General features: G+C 42.5%; 1 protein-coding gene across 1 annotated transcript; it reads left to right on the top strand.

Annotated features, from left to right (window-relative positions):
- Positions 1–6,724: 6,724 nt before the first annotated feature.
- dbndd1 (dysbindin domain containing 1) lies at positions 6,725–10,648 on the top strand (the record flags this gene model as incomplete). The annotated part of the gene is made up of 5 exons (XM_080842304.1): positions 6,725–6,755; positions 8,490–8,561; positions 8,796–8,936; positions 9,266–9,403; positions 10,497–10,648. The coding sequence occupies 5 exons, from the start codon at positions 6,725–6,727 to the stop codon at positions 10,646–10,648; spliced, it is 534 nt and encodes a 177-aa protein (XP_080698430.1).
- Between the last annotated feature and the right edge of the window lie 2,260 nt (positions 10,649–12,908).

Genomic DNA, 12,908 nt, shown 5'->3' on the forward strand with positions numbered 1-12,908 from the left:
ACTGGAGATGAGCCAGGAGTAAAACAGAAAACAAATGACAGCTGCACTATTGCTACGATACCGTAACTACGTGTGTGCTAGCTATCTACAAGTAAACCCAACCATGATGCTAGGATAGCTAGCGACAGCTAACAACCCACATCGTTTCTTCGAGCGTCTCCTCCCCCTTTGCCACGCAGGCGCGTTAGCCTCTAGCTGACTTGAGCTATGGGGCATCCACCTGGGTGGTCTGTAGATGACTGTAATAAGCCCACAGGCCAACATGGTCACGAATGCAGAGACCTGAGACAGTCAGCAAGTTAAGAATTGTGTTTCAATGGCATTCTTGCGAGTATGATACGTAAGGGATAACGGCCGACGAGCTGTGCAGTTCTACAAAGTTAATGGACGCTGCGGGGCAAAGAACTCCACGACATGCAGCGGAGTGGGGTTGCTCCGCGAAGTTCATTAACTTTGTAGAACTGCACAGCTCGGAGGCCGTTATCCCGCTTATCTTCCGTTTACAACATCCAAAAATGTTTGTATTATTATTTAGAATTTCCTTTATCTTTAGTGTTAGCAGGAGCACTACTACACACAGCAGGAGTCCAGCAGTGCAACAACAGAAAAGTAGACGAGACAAGTTTTACTCTTCAGCCTCAAGGCATATTTATTTTATAGTGGATAACTAAACTGCTCTTCCAGCCTTCATGTTGGGAGCGGGCCAAGAGAATGATCAAGTCCAGAACATTCATATTTATATGGGGCATGACGTCACACTCATATCACATCTCTTATCAAATTGATAACACCCCCTTGTGGTGTGGAACAGATATACAGTACAGAATACATCACAGTCAATCATACATACTTATGTCAACATTTAGGAAACTTAATATGCATAATAACCTCATGAATTCTTGATTTGAAGCCTAGTGCTCCCTTTAGAGAAAGTAGTGAGAAAGTAGTGCGTGGAACTGTGCTATGTTCCGTTTCCATACCTCCATGAGTATACTTATAAGCAGTACACAGTACACACTTACTAGGTACGCAGATTCTCAGCAGATGAGTGTTGTTCCAAATCTAATACTCCGTGGTGCACTTACCGGAAAGTAACTACAGTCCCGGGTGGGGGGATAGCCAGCTGCTTAGCATAACTGCCATTCAGAACCAATGGTAATGCTACCAAGCTAGGCTAGCTAGGTATGCTAACTGTCGGTATACATCGTTAAAAACCACCAAAATACTCATGTCACTGGCTTTAATTTGAGAATGGCATGTTAGTAGTACATTTAATATCAGTACAGTTGTTTAATTACTGCTGATATTGACATTTACGGTCTGTAGCCTTGTGGTCTACTGACTCTGCTATCGTAGCCACCGTAGCCATTATGTCCGCCATTGATTTCGAAATAAAACGAAAAGCTCTGCCTGGCTCCGTCTCTTCCGCTACGTAGACAAGATGGCGGTCGTTGAGAATGGAAAGTGTACCCTGGTTCCACACTCAGCGTTTTGTCCGTTATGAGTACACATACGGGTCCTTTGGGTGTACTTCTTTTCGCCGCGATCGAAATTGGAACACCCTACATACTCAAACTAAGGATGGTAGGTACGGAGGGTATGGATATCGGAACAGAGCCCTGGTCTTATCATATGACCTTTAGTTTCCCCGGGCATTGCTGCAAAGTGACACTCATGAGCTCTTCTCTGTAAACGGACACACGGTCGGCCGATGTATCGGGCCGATATTTGTCATTTTTTAATCTATCGGCATCGGCCGATATCTGTGTTTAGTAGCGCCGATTTATAGTCAGGCATGTCTGCGGGCAGCCCCATGTTATTGGTACCGGCAGCATGTGAAGGACCCCAACCCAAAACTTGTAATCCTGGGAGAGAAGTAAGGCTTAAATTCTGCTATTTCGAAGTTGTATGGTGGTAACATATTTACTAGGTTATATATGTTACAAGTAAACTATGAAGTGTTGCTTCACTTAGTGAAAGGGAAAAAAAAAAAGACGAAAAGCATTGAACCGTCGAGAGCTGTAACATAAAGCTACAGCTGATTGAAGGCTCACAGTTAACTTGTCCTTGCTGTTAACTTGAAAGACAATACTCGAAATCTAGTAGCAGCTTGCTTGCTTACAGTAATATGTTGGGCCAAATGTTATGAGTTCTGCTTACATTTTCCTGTATTTGAGTCGAAAAATGTCCCTCTGTTCGTGGGGTGGAGGAGTCGGGATGATGTTGCGCTACGTTATGCTACGTGTTTGCGAATAAAAATGGATCGTTAGCCTGATGAAGTGATGTGTTCAGACCAATGTCTGTATATAGCCTACGTCCACAGTAAAGTAGTATAACGTTAATAGTCAAGAATGTGAGATCACAAAGGGATTAGCATTGCCCTTGCAAGTCTGTGCATCATGACAGTTATTTTGTTATTTATGTATTTGTGTGACTACTACTAGATTATGGTAATTTGGTTTTAAAATATTTATAAACATTTTCTTTAAATGAATATTTCAGTAAACACTTGCGCCCAAACAAAACTCGTATGTATGACTCAAGGTTCAAGTCAGAGTTCAATAAATGTTAAAAAATGTTTAAAAAATTGTGTGCATCTACTTATTATTAGTGTGACGCTTTAGCATGCAAATTAATGGGAAAACTTTTAGATATCGGCCCTATAAATCGGCCAAAAAAATCGGCAGCCCATATCGGCTATCGGTTAACCCTGACCTCTAAGTATCGGCATCGGCATCGGTTATAGAAAAACCCATATCGGTCGACCTCTACTCACAATCGACAGCAAGGCGTTGAGGAGCAGGCAACCGTGTGAGCTGGACCCCTGGCCGTTAAAATGTCACTCCATCGCTTCCTCTCAACTACACTTGGGGTCCAATAGTTTTTCAGGCTGGACTCGCACCGATGCCCAGTGACTGCCATTAAAATTACAAAAACTACAATGGGACACTTTCAACTTTGTTAATATTTGTTTATATTGATTTGGATATCGCCACTAACTCGCGTGTGAGAGCAACGTTATATTAATAGCAGTGAGGCTAGCTGCTACTATTTGTTTCAATGGATTTTTTGTCTAAGCGTTAGCAGCCGCCTACAAATAATATTCGAGACTTTCAGTTAAGACTTACAATACTCTGCAACATTCGTGTACACGCACATAAACAACTAACCGAGTCAATTTAGACCTAAAAAAAGTCGTGTAGATAGCTTAATTCACATAAAACATTTCCCACTAACTTCTCCCAACACGCCGCCATCTTGGTTCAAATTATCCTAGCTGTCAAAAAATAAACGTTACGTTGGTTGTCAATGGTAACCATTCAAGAGCATTGATATGGAACGCCGATTTAACTTTTCTACTGGGACTACGTCCAAGGTGTGCGGTTCCACGAACTTAATGTACACCCCATTAGCCAATCAGAAAACAGTATTTCGTTCCAGAGGGAGATATCACTCTAATTGTGCAGTGGTTCCCAAAGCCTGTGTGGGGCGGACCCGCGGGCAGAGGCGCATCTTGTCAGAAGGCAAGGCAGGCAGCTGCTTGGGGCCCCCAAGCCACTAGATGGCGAAAGAGAGCTGACATTTTAAACTACAGAAGCGGTGGTTTCGTTTTGAGCGTTCATTCGTGTACATTGTTTTCGGTTATCAAAACGATGTGGGCCTAATGGCAACTCGAAGAAGATGAAGAGAAGCTATTCATCCGGGAGTGAGAAAAGAAAGAAGAAAAAAGAGGAAGAGGAGAGAAAAAAGCAAGACAGTGGTAAGTGATAAAAGCGCATAAAAATGAAAAATAACGATGCAATAAGGCTATGACCAAATGTTGCCAGCTTCATTCGCCTTAGCATAACCGTATGTTTAACTTAACATCAGTGAAGAGCAAAGTTAGTAGCCTAACTTGGCTAGGACGAGAAAACAGACTACTGGATGCGACGTGACTGAATCGAGTGTGTGCACCACTGAGCAGAGACCGCAGTTGACTGCTTAGCTTTCAGGCTGGAAGAATGAAGATAGAAACTAAAGCAGGGCTCTCAAGTGTCACGCATTGAGCGTGACAGTCACTCATTTCGGTCTTTAATCACGCACTCCCGCCACACATCGTATTTCTCACGCTGAAAAAAAACACTAGGCTATTTAATGTGCCGCAGCGCGCAAACCATGACCTGGCCGCGCTGCCCTCATCAAGCACGTCTCCCCGTATCCCCTGGAGTTCTGACGTGAGGTGGCACTTATCAGCCAATCCAAAAAATGAAATGGGCTACACAATAGCCAATCAGAAAAAAGTATCTGTTGTATCTGGGTAAGATTTAATCCAGCAACCAATGAAAATAAAGCATCCTGGCATTGCGCGCGACTGATCTTCTGAAAGTTTCGTTCAACTGAGGAGACCACTGGAGGACATGGCAACAGCATTTGCACAAGCTAAGGCCCGTAAACAGTTTTGGTAGAATCAGTACCGAAAGGGTGTTGATGGACAGTGACTTCATAATGTGGTTTAAGGTCTCAAAATCTGAGTGTGAACATTGCTTTTTGTGTTGGACTATGAGTATTTTTAGGTGATACTGCAATTGGCCTGCATTTCGTTTTGTGCCAACTTTCTTACTGAAGTACTTAGTAACATTGTTACTGTGAAGAAGACATGCCTATTTTTTATAGAACAATTTCCAAAGGTTAAAAGATAAGATTTTTGTTTTGAACTATGTGTATATTTAAGTTAATTGATACTTTAATTGCAGTGTACAGTATTTTCTGTATTGTGCTAAATTACTGAAGTAATTGCCAGCAGTGTTAATTGTAAAGGCAGAGCATTTTTGGTTGGTTTTGTTTTAAATTATTTTGCTATCTGCTAGCCTTCCTACAGTTTTTACACACTGTAAAATGGTTTTATATTTCAAAATCCATTATCTTGTAGAAAATGGTAACTTGTGAAATAAAGTTCACAGTTTTCTAGTGTTGATGTAGGCTATTGAAAATTAATTTTTTTGTGAAAAACACCGGTTAGAGGGGGGCCCCCAGTACATTTTTGATTGGGGCCCCAAAAAACCTAGGATCGCCACTGCCCGCGGGCGCAGTGTTGAGGGAGAAAACACGGAACGAGAAACTTAAACAACTAACTGCAGGTCGATGTATGTATGGCATTGCTCTTACAGCCTGTAAAACATATTTGGTGATGAGTTTATAGCTTATGTAATATTAGATGTTTGAAGGGAGAGCTAACATAACCCCGGACATGCGCGTAACATGTTTATAGTTTAAGCAAGCACTATGAGTAAATAAAAACAATGTTTAACTCTTTAAATATTTAAGTTTAACCAATAAAATGAAATTGAAAATGTTAAACTGTCTAAATGTAGTAACAATGTTTAAGAAGAGTAACAGCTGATGGGCACCTGTTTTTTTATAAAAAAAAATGTGTTTTAAATAAAAGTTCAATTGCAGGTAATATGTGAGTGCCTCAATCCTTGAACTGTCGTGGTGGGCACAATATTTTTTTTCATTGTCAAAGGAGGGCCTGGTATGAAAAGTTTAGGAACCACTGCACCAACCTAGTTCAATTCACTATAATAGCAAATGAGGTATCCCACAATGTCTGAGTGGTACTCGGATCAAACTAGCCTAGTGTATAGTGTCAACGTCATTAGATATCTAATTACCATAGTGACTAAACTTAAGCTATATATGTTTTCACAGTGTTTTGTGTAAGACAGAGAAATGTTTGCATGTTTTATTTGACCAATATACCGGTCCCAAGATTTTCAATATGACAATGAGAGGAGATTTGTTTCAATGACACAAAGGAAGTTACATACAATTGCTTTTGTCAGTAGTCGATGCAAAATGCCATTCATTTGTCCAAGCGATTTTGCAAAGGGCACTAAAAGCAAAAGTCCATTTGTTTGAGGTTAATGCTTACTTGTAGACATGATTGTTGTACATCCAATTCTCCACTTGTTTAGTACCCTCTCTTGAACTCTGGGTGGAGCTACAGCATAACATGAGATTTTTGTTTGGCCAGCAATTTGGATTCTGAAGTGAATCTCCATTTAATCTTAACCCACCATCATCTCTTGCTTGATTTTAGCAAAACTGTTGTCAATCTTGGGCTAATTAACGTATATGTTTATAATAAAACTGGATTTTGTGCAAAGTCTGAAAATATGAGCTTTGGTGGTAGCTTTTCTAGGGTTACAACCCTATCTCAACCAAACACATAGTCCTCCCCAACCTGCCTGTTCCCCACCCCCTTCCCCCATCTCTGGCTGCTATTGTGCTTAGCCACTATGCAGTGGGACACTATTGCTGGTAAATGGAAGCAGCATGGTTTGCACAGAAACTCCCCTGACAATGTTTGCAGTGTCCTTGAGATGCACAGTGTTCAGTGGAAGAGGGACAGAGAAAGGACAAGAGGGAAAGAGAAGATTGGGGCGGGGCGGGGAGATCCTATTGATCTTTTTTTTAATCTAATACAGATGGAGAAGACATTTGGTTGGGATGCTTATTTTCACTGTGCTTTGTAGAGGTTCTGGCAGCTGCTGAGGAATGTGATGATGAAAAAGCTTGGGAGGGAGAAGGAGGAATGGGAGGGAGGGAGGGAGTGAGAGAGTGCATGTCTGTGAGTGTGTGAAAGAGAGGGAGACGAGCAAGACTACGCCTCTCACCCTCCCCTCCCCTCCCCTCCCAGGCTGCTGGCTCAGACGGCGGAGAGTAGCCCGGTCGAGGCGGCTGGATGGAGGCTCAGGGAGGAACCAACACCCCCGGTAAGCACAGGCGTTACGGGCACTCACACACATCAGGGCACACATTGCAGGATGAACAAAAGCAGTTTACAGCCCTGTCTGCATTGTCTAGCTACACAAGCTGCCATGCCTGTACTTAAAGCAGAGGAATGAGCAGCAATGCACCAGCAGACAGCCAGTGACAAGTGCAGACTGCTTTGTGGATGCTGCTGAGTTCAGATGCATGTGGATTGTATGAGTGTGTGTGTGTGTATGTGTGTGTGTGTGTGTGTGTGTGTGTGTGTGTGTGTGTGTGTGTGTGTGTGTGTGTGTGTGTGTGTGTGTGTGTGTGTGTGTGTGTGTCTGTGTGTGTGTGTGCACACGCTCGTATGAAAAGGCAATCACAGCTGCTTGAGCAAATGGCATTGTTCTCTCCTGTTCATTTATGAGGGTTCATGTGTGACTTTGGCTGGGAGAAATATGGATGAGCATGTCTGACATACAGTGGGTGAGTGACAGACTGCATTAAACACAAGCGTTTTTATTCATTGATCTTGTTCACGAGGAATTGATCAAAGGGAACTGGTTGAGTTTATATAGAGAGGCGTAAGAGTTGATCTGAGGTACTGGTTTCAGGAAATATTTAGTGTGTTTTTACTAATGACTTATGTCATGTAACATTTTAACTTATTAGCTAGTGCTGTCCCTGATGTGCCCTGCACGGAGGACCAGCAGAGGGGGATGAGTAATGTTTCTCCGTTAGTGTTACTGCAGGACAACCTGCACACTGCAGACCAAAATGCAGGAAGCAGGATGCCAGGCTTTTGGGCTGAAAACTACAAAATGATACATTTAAGAATGAGAGGTGATTCAGCTCTCTTGTTTGGTTGTTTTTTTCTATGTGTGTGTCAAAACCTAGACAAATAATATACATTTTTCCTCTTTCTGATAACTGTGGTCACATATCTGTGATGCATTCTGAAATTGACTATGTAAATAATGGTGCAACAAGCATCTTTAATGTTTTGTTTGATGTTTCAAAGAGTCAGTAGGGAGCATCGGGATCAGTTACTCAGCGAAACCTGAGCCTGTCATGTTTACTCTGTGACACAGCAAGCCATTGACTGGAGGCCAACTCGATGCTGAATGTCCTCACTTCAAAAGATTAGGGAGTTGTAGACACTGATGGTGAACTATGATGTCATTGGAAGGGGCGGTAACACAATCAAATAACATTTATGCTTACTTAGTTGTGTTATGACAAGAATCCAATGGCTAGCTTTTATTTATTTATTTATTTTATTTACCAGTATGGGAATTGTGAGACATAGTAGAATATATCGAAAGTCATTGATAGAGAAATAGGGCACTAAAACCTCTCGAGACCTTCAGATACACAAAACACGAATCTGGAGGCTTACATTTTTTCATTTAAAAAGCAGAAGGCTTACTTGCATAACTGCTTATAACTACAACTGCATATTTGCATGTTTCTGACAATGCTGTACTTACTGTATATTTAAACACAAATTAGATGAATACGGTATTTTACAAAAATATATAAACCAATGTGGAACAATCTCAATTGTACAATCTTTTATTTCAATTCATGACACATGGGATCAAAACATAACTGGATGTTGGATGTATATTTTTGTCTAGTGTATATCGATGTTATCAAGTTTTCGAAAAAGTCGTTTCTTACCAGAATCTTTCACTAATAAATCTTTGTATTTAACTTTATAAATTAATTGAGGATTGTTGTTCATTTTTAAGAGTCAGAAAAATGGCAGAACTCCCCGAAGTTCTATGGAAGAAGCCTAGATGTTGGGGGGAAGCCTCTGGGAGGTTTGTATTATTTCATTCATCTAAATATTAGCAAGTGCTCTCTGCCAACTCTCCCCAGTGTCAATTGAACACTGCTGGTTTCCCCAATAGCTCCATACAATAGTGGGACAATGAGGCTGCATTTTCATTCAGTAGGCCTCTGTTAGTACTGTTTATTGGTACACCCATTTTGTTTTGGTTTTCAGACAACAATACAAGGTGTCAAACTCACACATGACCATTCATTATCAACAGAGCCCGTCAGAGGCCTACAGAACCTTCTCAAGTCCTCCAGCTCAGCTAGCCTTACGTCAGAAGTATCCCACTGTGCAACGGGAGAGCAGGCTAGCACTCCAGGGCACCACCCAGGGCACCTGTTGACCAGTGAGAGGAGACGTGAGTTACAGGGTTTATGAGCTTTCAGCCAACTCTATTGAACACAGCAGCACCTCATCTATAGGACGACTCCTTGATTTGGTTAACTTGGCTATAAAGATGCAGCAACTGCTGCTGTGCATAAGTTAGATGACAAGTATAGCCAGTGTCTTCCTATTCCATGCAAGGAAATGGAGGCCAATTCTCTTTTACATCGCTAACAGTAACTAATTGTGTACTAGACTGAAGAGTAATCATGGGGGCATGAGCTTGGGTACATTGTAGCAACACTTTGCCCTTGAGGGATTGCATTTGTCTCGTCTTAATGTACTGCCCCCTTCCACTAACAGAACCCCTCAGCAGTGTATCATCTCTGGAAGTGCACTTCGATCTCCTGGACCTGACTGAGCTCACAGACATGTCTGACCAGGAGCTGGGGGAGGTCTTCAATGATTCAGACGAGGAAAACCATAATGAATCTCCAGCAAGTGAGTTTAAAGCCATACAGTCATTCACTTACTCACTCACACCGACACAGTTTCTTTCAAACATACTGATCCAATTGACAAGAATCCAACCCAAACCTGCCAACCAACTGTGCTGTACAATATCCCAAAATAAATTTCACTTCATGAATAAAATAATACAATATAATATAATACAACCAAAGTGGATAAATTCAGATTTGTGACCCTCTTGAGTCTAATTACCATTTTACTGCCATTAAATTCAGTCTCAGTGCTTAGTTAACATTTCATACCCAGCGATTACTAAGCAATGCCATCAAACCTCTATTATATCTGCGAGTCAGTGAGTAGTTTCCAATGGAAAAACATTATGCATGAAACCAGTCAAAGATGGTGGCTTCCTCTGTTCTCCTTCTACTGTCCATGATTATTTGATAGGGCAGGGAGCAGGAGTGCAGAGAAATGTACTTCTTTAATATTTCATTTCACAACACAGTCAGAGGCAACAGCCACCCTTCACTGAAGCTACGCCATGGGCTCTCTCTGGTTCAGCTGAGTTCACTTTTAGCCATGCTAGCAGAAATCACCTGAGGCCTGACTCACTCTCCCCCTCTAAATAGAACAGATCTCCTGTGAGAGTAGGAACCATTTGGCAGGTGTGAGGTCATTACATCATGGTATGAATAGGCTGATTATACCAGCAAAACAGAAATATCCAATAACAAATTACCATTTCGATAGTAGTTTCTATAGTGAGCCAATACTGTATGGTCACTTTAGTCAGTTAATATAGTCAACATAAACAGTATATTTCAAAATATGAATTCATGGTTGCCAATTCGTGTCGACTGTGTGTCGACTATTCGTTCACTATTCCACATGACACACTCTCTGTCAACACAGCCGATACTGTTGCCCCCAGATGATCAATGTTATAGCTCTCTCACTCAAGTTATATACTGTATACTGTTATATATATATATATTGTATATATATATTATATATATTTTATATATTTCTCACTTAGGCCTCAGGTTGCAAAAAAGTATTTCATAATCACAATTTTTCATCCAAGGCATCTCCATTTCTACTTTGACAACACGCTTTCTGTCAGACCCTCAGCATCCCCCACTGGCTGGGTTTGCCCATGCAGGCTACGTGCGCTCTCCGTCCTGGACCCGTGGAGGAGACAGGAAGCACCACAGCGACTCCGACAGCACCGAACCTCTTCTGAAGATGGAGCGATCTCTGTCCCAGCAGCCCTGACCCTGAGTCGACGCCCGTGGGAACCCGTCCGCTTGCAGGAGCGCAGCCACTGCTCACTCACGGAGGGACGACGCACACAGGAAGATTCAACACACACAGAGCCCTGTCTGGGACTGAGAAAGAGAACCAGAAGGCCAGAGAGACAGAGAGTGTATGAGAGAGATAGAGAGAGAGACATAGAGAGAGAGAGAGAGAGAGAGAGAGAGAGAGAGCGAGAGAGCATGAAATGTTGAGTGTGGAGAGCAAGGGAGAAGGAGAAGGAGAGAGAAGAGCAAGAGAGGTAGAAGAAGGTAGGAGATTGAGAGAGAGAAGAGTAAGGATTCAGTCCAAAATGGGTTTTTCTTCATCCAGTGATTGTAAACAAGTTTCCCATCCAAACAGTCACTAAGGCCATGTCCCACATGGATTCCTACTGCCATTTTGCTGACACATCCCCCAACACACTAATGATCCATTACTTCAGCTGTCCAGTCAGGTTCAGACCCATAGAGGTGGTGGCAACATCACTAATAGAGCCTAGAGACCTCTACCATTATGGGTTCAAGCGGTTTGGCCAGCATGAGTCTGAGGAGACTCCATGATGCGCATTTGCAGTGGGACATGGCCTCAGTGCTGTCACCTCATTAGTGCAGGAGCTTCAGGGCTTATTGCATTGCCCCCTCTGGACTGTGGGGCACACAAGCACCATATTAAAGCTGAGGTACATATACTACTAATAATACTACCTTACCAGGGCAGAACCCCTGCCGCTTTAGCTAGACAGGTGGACCACAATCATGGCCTCTGTTGAGACACTATGTCCAGTGAGATTCAAATACAGGTCCTCTGTTGAGACACTATGTCCAGTGAGATTCAAATACAGGTCCTCTGCTGAGACACTATGTCCAGTGAGATTCAAATACAGGTCCTCTGCTGAGACACTATGTCCAGTGAGATTCAAATACAGGTCCTCTGCTGAGACACTATGTCCAGTGAGATTCAAATACAGGTCCTCTGCTGAGACACTATGTCCAGTGAGATTCAAATACAGGTCCTCTTCTGAGACACTATGTCCAGTGAGAAGATTAATATAGGCTACAGGTCCTCTTCTGAGACACTATCTCCAGTGAGAAGATTCAAATACAGGTCCTCTGCTGAGACACTATGTCCAGTGAGATTCAAATACAGGTCCTCTTCTGAGACACTATGTCCAGTGAGACAATGAGTAAACAGGTCCTCTTCTGAGACACTATCTCCAGTGAGAAGATTAATATAGGCTACAGGTCCTCTTCTGAGACACTATCTCCAGTGAGAAGATTCAAATACAGGTCCTTGACGTCAAAAGAAAATACAGACTCTTAAAGTGTTCTAAAAGTGCATAAAGGATAAAGGAATAAAGGAAGTGTGAAACTTATTCAGACCATAGCTCCATGAGAGGGCTTAGCCCCTCACTTCTGTGCCAAATAGTCTCCAACATGGTCGGCGGTCTTTGTTCAGTGTATACAACACATATCATACCTTGTACAGGGTAAAGAGATAATTAGAGCTAAACATAAACAATTATGCAGTTTGTCAAAGACCTGCCGTGGATATTGATATCACAGGAGCACCCTTGGGAGCAGTGAAACGGCGAGCAAGCATATTTCTTGGAGAGAAGGAAGGACTCGACTGAAACAGTGCTTAATAAGACTCAGACCTCCTGGAAAACATTGCAAAGAGGACCTGTGAGACATGCTGGCTGCTTGACCTGCTTTTGGCCCCTTCTTCTTGCCAGAGTGGTTTAGTCCACTTTGGCTGCTACATCTGCATTGTAACAAGTAGGGCTGATTATGAGCTACAAAAGCAGTCTTGTTTCTTTCTTTTGCTTTTTTTGGCTGCTGATTAAGAGCACGTTATTCTTCTCCATTGCAGAGGTATTCTAAAAGTGATGCATTAGTAGTCTGTATTCAGTCACGCAACAGTAAGTGTGCAAAGCTATATGTGGTGTCACAGAAGCTGCGCTGTGATGACTAGGAGTCCTACCCACTAGCAGAATGGGGGCTGTTTCTCCACACTCCTCTTCCAGCCAACTCAGTGTTTGAGTCTGAAGAATAGAATTAGTCATGTGAATAGTGTGTTCTTTGTGTCACAAGTTACTTTGCCAGGTATGTGGGTGCAAGTCACGTATGGACATCAGTGTAGCGACTGTGAAATGGGTATGAGTGACGTCACATATGGACATCAGTGTAGTGAATGTGAAATAGGTATGAGCGACGTGAGGAGACCTGAAAGGATGACGGCC

Source organism: Sprattus sprattus, assembly GCF_963457725.1.
Source record: "Sprattus sprattus genome assembly, chromosome: 7".
NCBI lineage: Eukaryota > Metazoa > Chordata > Actinopteri > Clupeiformes > Clupeidae > Sprattus > Sprattus sprattus.